This window comes from Cebus imitator, unplaced genomic scaffold, assembly GCF_001604975.1.
Source record: "Cebus imitator isolate Cc_AM_T3 unplaced genomic scaffold, Cebus_imitator-1.0 Scaffold154, whole genome shotgun sequence".
NCBI lineage: Eukaryota > Metazoa > Chordata > Mammalia > Primates > Cebidae > Cebus > Cebus imitator.
The window spans coordinates 3,871,075-3,889,920 of NW_016107469.1; the positions used below are offsets into that span (position 1 = coordinate 3,871,075).

At 35.1% G+C, this 18,846-nt stretch overlaps 2 protein-coding genes across 6 annotated transcripts in view; one reads left to right on the top strand and one right to left on the bottom strand.

Moving 5' to 3' along the window:
• The window catches only part of FAM133A (family with sequence similarity 133 member A), a 45,905-nt gene extending 31,654 nt beyond the window's left edge, over nucleotides 1-14,251 (bottom strand). The window contains exons 1-2 of one of the 4 annotated variants that reach the window (XM_037743790.1): nucleotides 13,889-14,251; nucleotides 13,392-13,464 (exon numbers count right to left, since the gene is read on the bottom strand). The gene's annotated coding sequence lies outside the window, so the exon portion shown is untranslated. Of the gene's footprint in view, nucleotides 1-6,396; nucleotides 6,408-13,391; nucleotides 13,465-13,868 lie in introns of those variants that run through there. The other 3 variants (XM_037743791.1, XM_017543388.2, XM_037743792.1) reach the window with 3 other exon arrangements.
• Nucleotides 14,252-14,449: 198 nt separating this feature from the next.
• NAP1L3 (nucleosome assembly protein 1 like 3) lies at nucleotides 14,450-17,393 on the top strand. Of its 2 annotated transcripts, XM_017543390.2 has the most exons (3): nucleotides 14,450-15,483; nucleotides 15,589-15,630; nucleotides 15,715-17,393. In XM_017543390.2, the coding sequence occupies exons 1-3, from the start codon at nucleotides 14,839-14,841 to the stop codon at nucleotides 16,546-16,548; spliced, it is 1,521 nt and encodes a 506-aa protein (XP_017398879.1). In that variant the 5' UTR covers nucleotides 14,450-14,838; the 3' UTR covers nucleotides 16,549-17,393. The 2 variants fall into 2 exon arrangements, with proteins under 2 accessions (XP_017398879.1, XP_017398878.1); XM_017543389.2 differs by having other exon boundaries at nucleotides 15,589-17,393.
• Nucleotides 17,394-18,846: the final 1,453 nt, after the last annotated feature.

The following is an 18,846-nucleotide window of genomic DNA, read 5'->3' on the forward strand; positions in this document are numbered from 1 at the left end:
ATGGTGATTTAAATTAAAGATACAAATTCTTGCATTCATTCCTCATAAGTTCATTTGGCAAAAACGATTTTGAGAAAGTGAAATGAAATAAAAATGAAATGAAAAAACATTTATTATAAGTTAATGAACACTTACTACACACATAACACTGGGTTATCATGGAAACAAATAAATAAATGCTACATGATCTCTCCTCTCAAGGGGTTTATATTCTATATAGGGAAAGTAAGGCACATAAATAGTTAGACAATGATACAAGACTACCATTCAAAAGATATTAAGGAGCAATACATGATTAAGAAAAAACGAGAAAACAGAAAATCAGTGATCCAGGGACCAGAAAAAGGAGAGCTAAGCCTTAGAAAAGATAAGTTGAATGTTAACATGTGAGAGATTTGGAGAAAAGGCAACCCTTACACACTGCTCATGGGAATGTAAATTAGTATGGCCATTTTGTAAAAACAGTTTGGTAGTGACTCAAAAAACTAAAAATAGAACTACCATATGATCCATCAATCCCACTGCTGGGTACATATCCCCCCCCCCCACCACCCCTCCAAATAAAGAAAATCAGTATATCAAAGATGTGTCTATATTCCCATGTTTATTGAAGCAATTTTCACAACAGTCATGAAATGGAATCAACCTAAATGTCTATCAACAGATGAATGGACAAAGAAAATGTGGTATACAAACATAATGGAATGCTATTTAGCAATAAAAAGAGTGAAATTCTGTCATTTTCAGCAACATGGATGAATCTGAAGAATATTATGTTACGTGAAATAATCCAGAGACAGATTCCACATGATCTCACTAATATGTAGAATCTAAAAAGTTGTTCATATGGAAGTAGAGAGTAGATTAGTGGTTACCAGAGGATGAGGAAGGTAGTGAGCCAAAGGATGGGAACAGATTGATCAGTGTTACAAAGTTACAGTTAGGGAGAACAAATTCTGGTATTCTACTGCATAGTAAGAGGACTAGAGTTATTGACAGTACATTGTATATTTCAAAATAGCTAGAAGAAAGGTTACTGAATGTTCATCACAAAGAAATGATGTTTAAGGTGATACATATGCTAATTGCCCTAGCTGATCATTATACAATGTATATACATGTACCAAAACACCATATTGTAACCTGTAAATATGTATAACTATTATGTGCTAATCACACCTCTTTTTAAATTTTAAAAACATTTTTAAGATTATTTCAATATTTTTGGAGGCACAGCTAGTCTTTGGTTACATGGATAAATTCTCTAGTGGTGACTTCTGAGATTTTGGTGCACTAATCACCTGAGCAGCGTACACTGCACCCAATATGTAGTCGTTCATCCCTCACCTCTTCCAACCCTTCCATCCGAGTCCCCAAAGTCCATTGTATCATTCTTATGCCTTTACTTCTTCATACTTAGCTCCCACTTATAAGTGAGAACATATGATATTTTGTTTTCCATTTTTGAATTACTGTAGGGTTTATGCAGAGGAAAATTAAGTTTGAAAAAGTAGGCTGAGGCCAGAAAGTGAATGGCCATGAATACCTGATGAATGAGTCTAGACTTGTTAAAATAGCCCTTTATCGAGCACTGTTATGTGACGGGTGGGTCACAAGCCTAGCGGCCATCTTTTGTACATTAGATATTAGAAATCCATTTCCTCTGTCTCATGGCACTCTTATTTTCTTTTGAGAGCAGTCACGTGAGACTGTGATAAACAGTCTCATCCTCTTATAGCCAAGTAGCAAGTAATTGAATTGAAAATGACAGACGTTCCAGTTTATCTCAGTCTCAACATCATGATTAGACTATTCTGGCTATGGGGCCATGTTATATTCCCTGTTTCCTTGGTCTCCATGGCTACTTCAGTTTCTGCCTGTTTACACGCCCGGCTCACTAGCCTCCCACTGATTCTGTGATACCCTGATATTTTTCCAGTGAACTAAATTTTACACAAATTAGACAGTCTGTTTCTGCTGCTTGTAACTAAAAAGTCCTAATTGACATCGCTATGTATTATTTTCCACATTTCACTGAAAAGAAGAGTGTGTATTTGTTAAATTTAGTAAATTCCCAAGGCCACACAGCTAGCAAGTGGCAAATGTGGGTATGTTTGACTCTGGATTCTAAGCTGTATAAAATTACCTACTAGAGGCTATGTGGCAGGCCAAGGTTTAAATTCTAATTTAAATCTTCCAAAAGTGATATTCTTATCCCTATGTCATGCTAGCTTTAAATGAGAAGTGACTGCAGATTTTAGAGAAGGGTATGATATAAAGAAAATTACATTTTAAAAGGGTTAATTTCTTTCTTTCTTTCTTTTTTTTTTTTTTTTTTTTTTATTGGGTTTTTTTTTTTTTTTTTTTTTTTTTTTTTTTTTTTTTTTTTGACACGGAGTCTCAGTCTGTCACCCTGACTGGAGTGCAGTGGTGCCATCTTGGCTCACTGCAGCCTCCACCTCACAGGTTCAAGTGATTCTCCTGGCTCAGCCTCTCAAGTAGCTGGAATTACAGGCACCTGCCACCATGCCCACCTAATTTTTGTATTTTCAGTAGAGACCAGGTTTCACCATGTTGGCCAGGCTGGTCTTGAACTCCTGACCTCAAGTGATCTGCCCGCCTTGGCCTCCCAAAGTGCTGAGATTACAGGCATGAGCCACTGTGCCTGGCAAAAGGGTTAATTTCAGAGTATGTAGGCTGGAAGAGAAGCAAGAGAGCTTGAGGTTGGAAGATAAATGAAGATGGTGAGGTGAATAATCCATGTGGGAAATGACAGGAGTCTAAACAACAAAATGATGGTTGAAATGTAAGACAGTGTAGAAGGGAACAATTACTAGAATATTCTATCAGTCTTCATAGCTATCTCTCTGAAATTTGCATTGTATTAATTTTTCTTTTTGCTATTTTATAATAACTTTGGTCCAACAACTTCAAATTTCAGTCCAGTGAGCATAAGTCTTAGTGAATTAAACAGAATCTCTTGGTAAGCACATTATAAACTTATAAACAAGCATAGATCATTTGCAGCTAAATTAGGTGCACATCATTTGCAGAAAAAGTGCAATCTGCCTAGTGATTTTATGATCAAGCAATATGGGTTGAAATTTCTTCAAATCATTGCAAAACTACAGGAAAAAAGGATATCATAAAATTAAGGTAGACATTTGTAGAAATTGGCTCAAGTTTTTCCTACAAGAGTAAAAATAAAGTGTTCAGAAGAATGGTTAGCCCATTCACGATCTTCAGTTTTCAGGTAAGAAAAGTCCCTAGAAGCAAGAGTCATTTTTCTCCATTGAAAACAGCTGTACAAGTCAACAAGAAAAAGAATAGAAGTTTTGAAATAAGAAGAAACAATTAAAATAAAAGTAATTTCACAGAACTTAGACTGTGAACATAATGTTATTGTCATCCCAAGAAAATACTATGCTTTTTGGAAAGAACAACTATGTAAAAGCTTCAACTACCAATCAGAATAAAGCATAATCTCCTTAAAAATGATACAATTTACATGGCACCCATTATGATGATACATCAGACCAGCCTATATGAGTGCTGTTCAAGCGAAAGATAGTTCCTACTTTGCAAAAGTGGTAACTGAAATACTATTTCAGCTCTCTATATAAACTCTCACCAAAGAATGACCCAATTTAACCAAACAATGTTATTCATTATTGTCTTAAATATTTGTTTTTTAATTATAAAAATGACACATGCTTGTTTTAAAAATTCAAAAAGTGATTCAGAATAGAAAATAAAAAGTTCGGTGTACTTTTACACTAGTTCAGTGTATTATTGTCATAAATTTTTATATGTAAATGAAAACAAACACACATGCATATAACAAATATACATCCATACTTTTTATATAGATGGGATCAAATAAAAGATACTGTCTCACTACTTGCTGTTTTCATTTGGCACTCTATTACAAACATCGTTTTTACAAGTTGACAACCAGCTCTTTGGGTCTAAGTTACCAAGGCAGATGTGTCCTTAAGCTCTGGTTTCTGGCATTTTCCCAACCATCTAAATGTTTTAATAACTGATTTTTGTATTAAAAAGTTTTGACTTCGGGCATAAAAAGAGGCACATAGTTCAATAGAACAGAACAGAAAATAAAAAAATTAATCCACATATCTACAGCCAACTGATTTTTGACAAAGACACCAAGAACACCAATTGGGAAAGGGCCGACTCTTCAATAAATAGCTCTGGGAAAATTGGATAACCATAGGCAGAAGAATGAAACTAGACTCCCACACCTCTCTCACTATACAACAATAAACTCAAAATGGATCAGACTTAAATGTAAGACACAAGACTATACAACTATTACAAGGAAACATGAAGTAAATGCTTCAGGAAACTGGTTTTGGAAAAGACTTTAGGAATAAGACCTCAAAAACACAGGCAACAAACGAAAAAGCAAACAAATGAGACTATATCAAACTAAACAGATTATGCACAGGAAAAGAAACAATCAACAATGTGAAAAGTCAACCTAGAGAATGGGAGAAAATAATTGCAAACTATTCATCCAATCAGGGAATTAATATCCAGAATATACAAAGAACTCAAAACAGCCAAAAAATTCAATTTCAAAAATTGGCAAATTATCTGAACAGACATTTCAAAAGAAGACATACAAATGGCCAAAATTTATATTAAAAAAATGTTCAACATCACTAATCATCAGGGAAATGCAAATCAAAACCACAATGAGATATCATCTCACCCCAGTTAGGATGGCTATAATAAAAAAGATAAAAAATAACAAATGCAGGTGATGATGCATAGAAAAGGGAACTCTTACACACTTTAGATAGGAATGTGAACTAGTACAGCCTCTATGAAGAACAGTATGGAGGTGCCTCAAAAACTACAAATAGAACTATGATTTGACTTTCCAAAGAAAAGTATCTTTTAAACAATAAAGAAATTGGAGGGAAGTTGTTTTTAGTAATCTATGAGATAGGAAAATGCAACATGGCAAGTTTGTTGATGCTTAATTCAAGCAACAGATTCTGATAAGAATAAAGGTAACTGGGTCATCAGGGTAGCCATTTTATGAGACATTCAGAGTACTATTAATTAACATGAGAAGCTCTGGTAATTTGATCTATATTTTCCTTTACATGCTCATTATATGTAAAGCAATTTTGCAATAATTATTATCTAGGAGTATTGCCCTTTAGAAAGAAAATACTAATGAAATAAAAGTGTTAAGTAGACAGACATTTTAATTTAATATTAAATGTGGATCATCATTAGATTCTGAAATTTTTTTTCTGAAGATTCTGTGTGTCCTCCTAACAATTAATAGTCTGTGAGGTATTACTATTTATAAGTTTTAGAAGTTGGTTGTTAAAACACCAATTCTTTAAAGCCTGAAAATTTAGTAAACTAATGTAATTTGTTGCATGACAGATATGTATCGCTAATTTGGGCACAATTAAGAGACAATTGTTAAATAAAATTAGGATGCAATTAAAGGCTAAAAACAAATTTTATTTGGACAGCAAGTAAAAATGGTACTGCTGGTTGAGTGCAGTGACTCATACCTGTAATCCCAGCACTTTGGGAGGCTGAGGCGGGTGGATCACTTGAAGTGAGGAGTTCAAGACCAGCCTGACCAACATGGAGAAACCCCATCTCCACTAAAAATACAAAAATTAGCCGGGTATGGTGGCAAACACCTATAATCCCAGCTTCTTGGGAGGCTGAGGTAGAAGAATCTCTTGAACTCGGGAGTCGGAGGCTGCAGTGAGCCAAGATCATGCTGTTGCACTCCAGCCTGGACAANAAAAAGGTACTGCTGTGAGGAAGCCGGTTCATTTATTCAAGAAGTTAATTAGTACAGTATTAAATGTGTTCTTGTGCACAGCAATACTCTGAGCAAGAACAAGGGATTATAAATAAGAAAATATCTTGGTCCCAGTCCTAGGTAAACTTAAAATATACACAGGAAAATAACATTGCGTGCACACATAATAAACGACTTATGTGGCTCTGTTATAATGTTTATCATAAAGCATAGAAAAATGTAACACACTCTAAGCAAATAAGCCCTGAAGGAAAGGAAGAGTTAAAGAACTACGTTCCATTGGATAAGTATTCCTCGACGAGATAAGTAAAAACTGATTGAACATGCACTACGTTATAAGAGTTTTACATGTATTATGTCATTTCAAGCTCACCATTGCTCTATGAGATGGTATTATCATTATCCCCATTCTACAGATAAGAAAATTGAGGCATAGAGAGTTAACAAGTTTGCCCAAGGTCACTGGAAGGTGAAAGACATAGCTTGTACTTATACACTTGTTTGATTCAAGACAGTGGAGTATCACTAAAAGTTTGGGATTAGAGCAAGGATATAAGTGTTTTCAGAAAGACCTTTCAAAGAACCATGTATAGCATATCTGAGAGGCTAAGGAGCAGTTTGGATGCTGCTACAAGCAGATTGGTCAACTAGCCTAATCATTTATGTAATTATCTTTTCTGTCATATTTAATATTTCTTACAAAAAAGGCTAAACATAATCTCATGATGTAGATAATGAAACAGTGTTAATTAAGGTATATAGTTACCTCTAAACAACAACAAAAAAATTCTTATTCTTTTAGATAGATAAACACCGGTTATAAGAGAAGACAGAGAAACCTGGTCAATATCATGATTTTAAAATTTTGTTTACATTTGTTTTAAGATAGTTGCTAAATCAAAGTAATGAATCTACAGAACATATACCTTTATTTCTTCTTTCTCTAAGAAGCAGATTTTTTTTTAACCAAAAGGACAATTAGTTCATTGACATCTTGTTTGTTTACTCACTTCTTGGAGAATTGTGAAGTGTTAGCTATTATCACCTTGAAAGTATCAATAGTCAATTTGCTGCAACATTAGTCTACACTACATAGTAAACATATACTTTCATAGAAACGTCTGCCAGAATGGAGAAGAACTAATTTTTTTCACAGAGGAGGTACCTAATGAAATTAATTAAATGTATTTGGATATTCTGGACAAAAATTAGCAGAAAATGTCACTTTCGGCTTCTTCTTTCTCCAAATAAATTGCAAAATGTGGAAATAACCACTGAAAAGGTCAATAGACAGATAGATATGAGATATATAAGATATCACATAAGATATATGTCATATATGAGATATATACATATGTATCATATGTATATAAGATACACCTGTCTATCTATATATAATAAACATTGTTCACTTTTCAAAGCATTTGGATTTTTCCTTCCTTTTTAGTAAAACTAAATATAATACTTTCAAACTTGCAATAAAAAGGTTTGCTTTATTTGAATTTTAGGATGAAAATTCTTCAGATGAGTGCAACAGGCAAAAGATTCTTGATTACCCTTGTAAAAGCATTCCTCTGTGATGTGGTTTTATATTTTTGAAGAGTGTATGCTGTTTGCACATTGAAAACTAGCATTAGCAACAAAAGCAAAAATAGACAAAATGCATCACATCAAACTAGAAAGTTTTTGTACAATAAAGGAAATAAACAAGTGAAGAGGCAACATATGGAATGGCTGAATACATTTGCAAACCATACATACAATAAGGGATTAAATATTCAAAATATGTAAGGAACTCAAACAACTCAGTAATTTAAAAAAAAATAATTTTTTAAAATGGGCAAATAATTCAGAGATGTTGTTCAAAAGGCATACAAATGGACAACAGGTATATGAAAAAATGCTTGACATCACCAATCATCAGGTAAATGCAAATTAAAACCATAATGGGATATTGTTTCACTCTTGTTAGAATAGCTATTACCAAAAAGACAAAAGATAAGTTGGAGAGGATGTGCAGAAAAGTTAACCCTTGTAAACTGTTGCTGATAATGTGAATTAGTATACCCCTTATGGAAAACAGTATGAACATTCCTCAAAACTACCATAAAAATGGAACTACCATATGATCTGGTAACCCCACTACTGAGTATATATCCATAGGATATGAAATCAATATATTGCAGACATATCTGAACTCCCATGTCCATTGCAGCATTACGTACAATAGCCAAGATATGGAATTAAACCTAAGTGTTCATCAATTGATGAATGGATGAAGAAAATGTGGTATATATACACCATAAAATATTGTTTGGCCTTTAAAAAGGGAAATCATGTCATTTGTGGCAACATATGACAATCTAGAGAACAATATGCTAAGTGAAATAAGCCAGGTACAGAAAGACAAATCTCATGTGATCTCAGTTACATGTAGAGCATAAAAATGTCAAATTCATAGAAACAAAGAGTAAAATGGCGGTTACTAGACGATTGGGAGTTAGGGGTTTGAGGAGGTACTGTTCAAAAGATACAACATTTCAGTTAGACAGGAGGGAGGTAAGAGAGTATATTTAGAGTGTTCTCACCAGAAAAAAATAAGTATTTGAGGTAATACATATGTTAAAATGCTTGATTTAGTCATTCAATAATGTATACATACGCCAAAACATCATGTTATATGGCAAAAATACATGTAATTTTTACATAACAATTACATTTTTAAAAAAATAGTGCTACATTAAATATCCAAATTAGGAGCTAATATTCCTTATTTTCCATTGTATGAATTGTAATTTCCCTTTTAAACTCCATGCAGTTAAGGTTATAGTGCAAGAAATGCAATTCAGAAATATTTCTTTAGAAAATAAAAATCTAAAACCACACACCATATTCTGTTCATTTGAGTATATCCTTATTATTGGAATAAGCATGAAATGAAATATTTTTGCTTTGAAAACCATTGCTATGGTTTAAAACATTATAAATCAACCAATGTTTTATTTATTACTATTAACAATAACATCATAACAACCAATGTTTTATTACTATTCTTTTTGTAAGCATAATTTATTAACAGCTTGAAGATACTTTCTATTTAATATTTCCATTTTAGCAAGCAGGTCTCTCTTTATCAGATGTGAGAAAAACAAAGACATTATTTGTGCTCCTGAATAATGCTAACCTCTATTTCCTGTCGCTGGGCTATGGACACCTACACAATAGCAACTCCACAGAATAGAAGAACATTTATGTTTCTTTTTGTTATTTGTTTTCTAGGTTTTTACTGCTGTTATCTGACCCTTTATCTCACATGCTTGGGAGGAGACGTGACATGTCAAGGATGAAGATCCAGCTCCTGTGACTGTCTCCACTGTAATGAAATTCTATTATCACACAATTTTGTTCTCATTCTTTCCCAAATGTATCTTAAAAATGGATTAGTTCCGATTCTGTCATTAAAATCAGTACACAAAGGAACAGATTAGAGAGTCCAACATAGACCCACACATACAAGGACAACTAATTTTTCACAAACGTGGAAAGGCAAGTCAGTGGTGAAAAGACAGTCTATTCAACAAACAGTGCTGGAACAACTGCATATCCATATCAAAAGAAATAAATCTTCAACCATATCTTGTACTTTTTGCAAAAATGTATCAGACCTAAATGTGAAACTTAAAAGTATAAAACTTAAAAAAAAAAGGAAGAAAATAATTGTGACCTTGGGTTAAGCAAAGATTTCTAAGAGATGACACCCAAAATATGCTCCATAGAAGAAAAACAAGATAAATTGGACTTTGAAAATTGCAAACTTCTTATCCCAATTACCCTGAGTTGACCATTACACATTGTATGCATGTATCAAAATCACATGTGCCCTCAAAATATGATGTATGATGTGTCAATATAAAAATTACAAATGTTTTCTCTTTAAACAGTGAAAGGCAACCTTAAAGGAATGTAAAAAAAAAATATACAGTCTGGGAGAAAATATTTGCAGATGCCATAACTGATAAAGAACTTGCATCCAGAGTATATAAAGAACTCTCAAAACTTAATAGTAAAACCACAATCCCAATTTTTCAATGGACAAAATACAAATGGTCATTTCACCAAAGGACCTGTGTGGATGGCAAATCAGCACATGAAAAAGTGTTCAACATCATTAGTCATCAAAGAAATATAAATTAAAATCACAATGAAATACCACTGAATATCTATTAGAATGGCTAACTTTTATAACACTGTCCATATCAGGTGTTGGCACTGTTGATGGAAATGCAAAACAACCACTTTGGAAAACAGGTCATTCCTTAAAAAGTGAAACATACACATACCATATGATCCAGTCATTCCACTCCTATGTATTTTTCTAAAAGAAATTAAAACATACGTCCATACAAAACTTGTATACAAATGATCATAGCAGCCTTATTTGTAGTAGCCCAGAACTCAAAACAACAAAAATGCCCATCAAAAATTGTAGTATTGCCAAGTAATGAATAATTACTCAGCAGTAAACAGGAAAAATAAACTCCTGATACACACAACAACATGGGTGAATTTCAAAAATAATTCTGGTAGTGAAAAACAGGCAAAAAAAGAGGGACACACTACATTATTCTACCTATAAAATTTTAGAAAGTGCAAGTTAATCTATAGGAACAGAAAACAGACCAGTGATTGTCTAGGGACAAGAGGAGAGATTCAAAGATATATAAGGAAACTGTTGCGGATGGTACAATTCTCATTATTTTGTCTGTGGTGATACTTTCACCGATTCACACATTTATCAAAACTTACAAAACTGTATACTTTACCTGCCATTATTGTGTGTCTATTATACATCAATAACATGGTTTTTAAAAAGGAATTAACTTGTGTATTCAGATAAAACTTGTCCAAGAAGAACAGGAGAAAGAGCCATTCAAAAATAAATGAACTTGCAAAGCTTTGCTTTTTGATATCTACAACAAAAGATATGCTGCTATACTTGTCATTACAGTACATACTTTGTGTGTTTGTGTGGCAGCAGTGGGTGGTGGAAGGGATTGTGTGTACGTTCATATTAAGGGAGGTAACAACAGATATTAATGTACTATGTTCAGTCTGAGCATACTATCAGATTCTGTGTTATATATCATTTCAGGCAGAAACAGGAACATTTAGCACTCCCCCCAAAAAATATCATCTATGAATTGAACAAAGAACATATCACTATGCAAATAATTTATATTTAACCTTACTAAGAAAAACAAGTATATGATATGATAAAACTAATACTTATATTTCACAGTAGAACAAATAGGATATTATTTTCATTTAGATACCTACTACACGACATTAAATAAACAAATTGATCCAAAAAGAGCCACAAAAATAAAAGTATGTTACAAGATACTTATGTATACATAATGAAAGTAGAGTATTGTGATTAGAAAAAGTCATCTACTTTCAACCATTTTCATTGTCTACATCTATGGAAAAAATAATTCCAAATTGAAAATCACAATTGTTGATTAATAGGTTATTTTTGTGTGATGTTTTGTAAGTTTTTTTCTATTTTTCTTCCCCATGTTCTATTCCAAACTTTTCCAGAATCAGTGTGAGTGGGTAAGTAGCAATCCGTAATCCTTGAAAAGCATCCAAAAAACCTCCCAAGCATCCATTAAAAAAAAAAAAAAAAAAAAAAAAAAAAAAACAGCTTGAATATGAAAGTAATTGAAAGTAATTTAGTCACATTTGCCCAATATCATGAGTTATTTCCTGAAGAAATTATAGTTGCCTTAAGTAAGTCAAGGCCAAAATCATTTTACCTTTAGGATTTCACCACTGATTAATTTCTTGCTTAATTCAGTGGAAAACAAATAAAAATATGAATAGACATTTCTCAAATAAACAATAAACATATGAAAAGACAATCTTACCACTAATCTAAGAAATACAAATATATAACATTGATAAATTAATTTGTTGATTACAAATGTAAGTAGTGATTACTTCTCTGTGGTATTCTGAGTTACTTTTACTTTTAATTTATTCTTTTTATTTCAATGTACTGTCTGACTTTATCAATGAACACATACCATTTTCACAGAATATAAAATTATCTTAAAACCGACTCATTAGTTGTTTGCAGAAAAAGTCTGACCAATGAATCAGGAAAGAATTTAGAAACAGACACAAGCAATTTCTTTAATGTGATCAAAGTAGCATTTCAAGCAAGCATGAGATAGAAAGATTACCAAATAAATGGTACTAGAAAAATCAGCTAGCTAATAAAAACAAATATTTTAACAATCTGGATTCCTAACTCATGACTGACTCTAAAATACTAATTCCTGATGCTACAAAATTTAAAACATAAGAGCATACATTTTTTTTTAATCTCCATAATTTAAAATAAAAGTAAGTTGCAGAACAAAATTTATGGTATAACCCCATCGATGTAAATCATTGTTTCTATAACATTTGTTTTAATTAAAATTATTCAATGAAAGAATATGCACTTAGTAAGTTTCATTCACCATTATACTACAGTCCTTTACCACATTTGCAGGGCATATGACAGGCACAAAAATATATTAGTTGAATGACAAAAAAAGAAACTTTATGCACTATTGGAATTGTAAATTGTGATAATCATTCTGCAGAGACTTTGGCAATATGAATACAATAATAATTTCATAATATGAAATGATTATCCCTAGAGCATCCATTTCTAGGAATTTATCTCAGGACCAATTTCTACAAGTGCATAGAAATATAGGTTTTAGGTATCCAGGGACACTTTTATCATAACAGGAAAATAGTATGCAATTAAGGGGAGAGATGGTATAGAAATAGCCACCCTATAACAGGAATTTGGTCAAATAAATTAAGGCAATTATTTCCATAGAATATGCATTTCTTTAAAAATGTCAATCATTTGCATGAAAATATAGTCATTAATAATTGATAAATGAACAGGTTACAAAACATAATACGGTATCACATAGATAAAGCAGTATACCTAAATAGGCAGGTATGTATATGCACAAGGAAATTTCTGGAAGGAAGTACATCAAAACGCTAGTAATCCTTATCATTTGGTGGTTAAGATTGTGTGCTTTCACTACCACTGGAATTTTCTATATTGAGGTTTTATCTTTGCAATGTTCACAGACTTTGACAATTAGAGAGAAACAATAAAAGTAAATGCATTTGTGAAACAGAAAAGCGTTTCCTAACTTTTAAAAAACGTGACTACATGACAAAGCACAAATTCTATAAAGATTAATCTAACTTTAATACATTTCTTCATTTGATATGAATAATTTATAATATTTCATATTTTAATTTACCACTTGTATTCTATGATCAGGTTTAGATAGTTAATGCGGTTAAGTGGGTTATTTTCTGCATTGGGATGCCAAATCACCTCTGTGGATTTTCCTGTTTCCATAGAATTATCAAGATAATTATCTAAAATACATCTCTAAATGACTGTATCCTGTAAACTTTTATTCAGATGGAGATGAGTAATTTTTGTCATTCTTTAAAATGTGCTAAATATGTTCCTTACCTTTCAATGAAAAGTAAATACTCGTCTTTTTTTATTGTACCAAGGGAGTTGTTCTGTAGCAGAAAAAAAAATCCTGTAAATAAAAATAACAAATACCCGATTTTAAACTTCATTTTGCAAAAGTTTATTCACACATTACTGGACTTGTAAATCATACTTTAATATGGTTAGAATTTTACAACATTAGAAGGAAATTGGTGGCAGATGACATCGCATACACTGACAGAAGACGCACATTCATTAGCACAAAGTCCCCCTCCCATCCCACTGTTCTTCGAATTGAAACCTGCTGCACAAAAGTATAACGCACATCATTTGCTTTTTAACAATACTACCTAACATTTAATACCTTTGTTTTATCTACAAGGTTGTTGCAAGCATTGAGAAGGGCTACGTGGCAAGTTAGCAGCAAGGTTGGGGTATAATATATGCCAGCCTAAAAAGAGAAATATAATAAAAATGGTGTAACTGACTCACGGCAACATGGGTTCGCAAACCTTGTAGATGGATATAAACCAGGCTTGCCAAACATCACAGACAGCACTTATTAAATCAGCTTCGTGGAATGCAATACGCCTGCTGTCTAGTCCCTCCCCCCTCTGCCAATACCCGACTCTTCCCTTTTTTATCCAGTGTAAAAATACATGCTCATAGAATATTTAGAGAAAATCGTTTTGTTTTTAAATCGTCTATAGTCACACTACCCAATGACGCCATTTAGACCATTTTCATTCAATTTTTTTTAAACAGGTTTTTGTCAGGAGACCCTTGACAAACTAAACGGGAAATCGGGATGGGCGGAGAGCACAAGGAAGACACGCCTCTTCTGCCCTTGCTAGGAACTATGACTGGCATTTTTACCTCATGTCTACGTTTTCTTTCTATTTTTTTAATTATAAAACTATAAATATAGACTTTTTGGGGGGTAGGGGGGACACCATCCAGGGGTCGCACCTCAGCCGACGGGCAGCGCCTGGGAAGGTGGGCGGAGCCAGGAGCAGTGGCGTTTGGCCGTTCGTTGGGCGTAGGGTTTGTCAATTAAGCTGGACCAGCAAATGAGGAGCGAACTAAAGGCACGCTGGGAACGAAATGAACGGGAGGTCGGGCTGCAAGGGGAGGGGGCTCGCGATCTAAAACGAGAAGAGATCTCGGGGTCTCATACTGCGCCATTCGGCTGCGGCACACCTCGGCACTCCGTAGCTGCAGCCGGGAGAGGCCTTGCAGCTACCGCTGTCGCCCAGGCGTCCACTGCCGCTGCCACCTCAGCGCCGGCCTCTGCATCCTCAGCTCCAGCTCCGCTCTGCGCCGCTGCTGCCATCGCCGCTGCCATCGCCGCTGCCACCTCCGCAGCCCGGGCCACCGCCGCCGCCACCCAAGCATCCGTGAGTCATTTTCTGCCCATCTCTGGGCGCGCGGTCTTCGCGGTAGAGTTTTGCAGGCTTGCAAAATGGCAGAAGCAGATTTTAAAGAGGTCTCGGAACCTGTCGCCCAAAGTGTTGCCGAAGAGGAGATGGCTAGCTCGGCTAGTGATTCTGGGGAAGAATCTGACAGCAGTAGCTCTAGCAGCAGCACTAGTAGCAGCAGTAGCAGCAGCAGCAGCAGCAGCAGCAGCAGTAGCAGCAGCAGCAGCAGCAGCGACAGTAGCAGCACTAGCAGCGGCAGCGGCTTAAATAGAAAGAAGAGGGTACCTGAGCCTTCCAGAAGGGCGCGGCGGGCTCCGTGGAGAACAGATTTCGTGATTAAGCTGCCTCAGGCTGTTAGAAATCGTGTGCAGGCGCTTAGAAACATTCAAGATGAATGTGACAAGGTAGACACGATGTTCTTAAAAGCGATTCATGATCTTGAAAGAAAATATGCTGAACTCAACAAGCCTCTGTATGATAGGCGGTTTCAAATCATCAATGCAGAATACGAGCCTACAGAAGAAGAATGTGAATGGAATTCAGAGGATGAGGAGTTCAGCAGTGATGAGGAGGTGCAGGATGACACCCCTAGTGAAATGCCTCCCTTAGAGGGTGAGGAAGAAGAAAACCCTAAAGAAAACCCGGAGGTGAAGGCTGAAGAGAAGGAAGTTCCTAAAGAAATTCCTGAGGTAAAGGATGAAGAAAAGGAAGTAAAGGATGAAGAAAAGGAAGTTCCTAAAGAAATTCCTGAGATAAAGGATGAGGAAAAGGAAGTTCCTAAAGAAATTCCTGAGGTAAAGGATGAGGAAAAGGAAGTTCCTAAAGAAATTCCTGAGGTAAAGGATGAAGAAAAGGAAGCTCCTAAAGAAACTCCTGAGGTAAAGGATGAAGGAAAGGAAGTTCCTAAAGAAATTGTTGAGGTAAAGGCTGAAGAAAATGCAGACTCTGAAGACGGTATGGAGGCAATCCCTGAAGTAAAAGAAGATCCTAAAGAAGCCCCCCAGGCAAAGGCAGAATATAAAGAACAGCCTAAAGCAACAGAGGCTAAGCCAAGGGCTGGAGTAAGAGAGGCTCAGAAAAGAGTTCCTGAGGAAAGGCTTCCGGAAAGACTAAGTCTTAAAAGAGCTAGGAGGGGAAAGCCTAAAAGAGAAGACCCTAAAGGCATTCCTGACTATTGGCTGATTGTTTTAAAGAATGTTGACAAGCTGGGACCTATGATTCAGAAGTATGATGAGCCGATTCTGAAGTTCTTGTCGGATGTTAACCTGAAGTTCTCAAAACCTGGCCAGCCTGTAAGTTACACCTTTGAATTTCATTTTCTACCCAATCCATATTTCAGAAATGAGGTGCTGGTGAAGACATATATAATAAAGTCTAAACCAGATCACCATGATCCCTTCTTTTCTTGGGGATGGGAAATTGAAGATTGCAAAGGCTGCAAGATAGACTGGAGAAGAGGAAAAGATGTTACTGTGAAAACTATCCAGCGTCGCACAGCTGCTACTGGAGAAATCCAGCCAAGAGTGGTTCCTAATTCATCATTCTTCAATTTCTTTAGTCCTCCTGAGATTCCTGTGATTGGAAAGCTGGAACCACAAGAAGATGCTATCCTTGATGAGGACTTTGAAATTGGGCAGATTTTACATGATAATGTCATCCTGAAATCAATCTATTACTATACTGGAGAAGTCAATGAATACGGCTCCTACTATCGAGTTGGCAAAGATTACGGAAACAGGAAGTATAGAAAATAAAAAGGTCAATCTCAAAGATTTTTCAAGAATCTTAAAAATTCAAGAAGTGAAGCAGATTCATACAGTCTTGAAAAAAGTAAAACCCTAACCTGTAACCTGAATACTATTATTTCTTATAGTCATGTTTTTGTAGTTTCCTGGTAGTCTGTATTTGAAAAATTGTCCTAAAAAGTGTCTTAAGTGCCAGTTTATGCTATCTAGACTGTGGTAGTATAATATTCTTCAAAATATGTAAGCTGTTGTCAGTTTTCTAAAGCATGTTAGTTTGGTGCTACAGAGTATTGACTTTTGTGATGTCCTTTGGTCGTGTTCCTGTTAGACTATAGCTGTGAAACTGTCAGAATTGTTAACTGAAACAAATATTTGCTTGAAAAAAAAAAGTTTATGAAGTACCAGTGCAAGTGTTTTATTTTTTTCTTTTTTCCAGCCCAGAAGACTAAAGTTTAAATCTGCTTGCACTAGCTGTGCCTTCATTACTTTGCTATATAAATACAGTACTTATGCTAACTAAAACAGTGTATTTTGAAGTTTGACTGCTTGAAAAAGATTAGCATACATTTAAGAATGTCAAGACCACATTTGATTCAATTGAGCGCTTCTGTATTTGACATATAGTGGCCTATAAATTTAATCATAATGATGTTATTGTTTACCACTGAGGTGTTAATATGATGTAGTATTTATAAAATGTTCATTCACCTTATATTGTGTAATTGTAAACTAAAGATACGATGTTTTCTTTGTATTGTGTTCTTTCACTGAAAATAATCACTTCATTTGATACTGTTTTTCATGTTCTTTTATTGCAACCTAAAATAAATAAATATTAAAGTGTGTTATGCTATAAAAATCTAGCCTTTTCTTCTGACTGTAAAAGAGGGTTGCTTATCATAGAAAAAAGTAGAGGATCACACGGAAAAGGACAATTTAATAAAAGATAACTATTATTAACATTCTGATGTATTTTCCACATCTTAGTTTTTCTGTTAGAGGACACTCATTCAAGGTTTTGGAGAGCAATAGGACAAAGAAGGAACAGGGCATGGAGGGAAAGGAAGGGTAAGGGAGGAGAGGGTGGGGATAGTTAAGGGAGGAGGGATAAAGGAGGAATGGGGAAGAAAGAGGTGAGAAAGGGAAAGGGAAGGAAGGTGTGTAGCAGAAGGAATAGGGGGGTGGGGGGAAAGGGGAGAGGGAACTGGAGAGAAGAGGGGAAGGAAAGCTGGAATGCCTCACTCACAAAGGCGATTTATATATAAGACAAATTATGGATGCACCCTTCACCTTGACGTGGGAGGAGGTCACACTACCTTGGCTAATTTTTTCTTACAGGTGACATCAGGCTCTCATCTCTTCACCATGCAGCTTGTCACAGAGTAATTAGATCCTAAGATTTTGGTTTGTGATAAGTGGGAGCAAGTTCCCTCACACTTCAACTCAGTTTACCAGGCAGCTTTGCCCTGGATGTAAAGGGCACAGCAAATAATAAAATGGTATCTCATCTCACATTTGTCATTTCCCAGTCCACATATGTTTTTCTTGAAGCATCACACACTGGGGTCTGTGGGGGGAGGGGGGAATAGGGGAGGGCCAGCTGGGGGTGGGGAGTTGGGGAGAGAGAGCATGGGGAGAAATGCCACATATAGGTGATGGGGAGGAAGGCAGCACATCACACTCCCATGTGTGTACCTATGCAATAATCTTGCATGTTCTTCACATGTACCCCCAAACCGAAAATGCAATTAAAAAAATAAACCTCATAGGAAACTGTAGCCTAAGTAAGACAGGATTTTAGAATTTCTGGCTCTCTAGGCATAAAATGATCTACAATAGTCCTCCATACCCCAGCATATATAGTTTAGCACCTTGCTTTTGTCTCTGCTTAACAATAGTCCCTCCCCCGATTTCTGTAATGTAAAAACTATTACACCCGATGTCGTATTTAACCAACCACATGTGTTTGGATAGTTAGGTATTTTTTATGATTTCCACAACATCAGGAAGCAAATTGTTTTTAGCAATACCACAGTATTTTTTTTTACAGTGCCTGTTTTATTTCTGAGATTTTTGCATCCGTGAAGAATAGTTACGGTAGATTTACTTATATGCCAGAACCAAACGAAGACTATAATAAATATACTGTACCTGGCTCCTGCTGCATAGGTGTTTAAATTGGATATATACTGTACTTGCCAGACATCACAGACAGCAGGACCCTGAAAACTTCTACATGGGATGCAATAGGCTTTTTGCATCTTAGAACTCTTACCAAAGTATTTAGCACCTTCCTTTTCTGTGTTT

What these genes read in the sequence shown, in the direction of transcription:
- NAP1L3 (XM_017543389.2), top strand. Translation starts at nt 14,839, where the DNA reads ATGGCAGAAGCAGATTTTAAAGAGGTCTCGGAACCTGTCGCCCAAAGT. An exon ending in TTCCTAAAGAAATTCCTGAG is followed by an intron (nt 15,484 to 15,588) that starts GTAAAGGATGAA and finishes GAAATTCCTGAG; the next exon opens with GTAAAGGATGAGGAAAAGGA.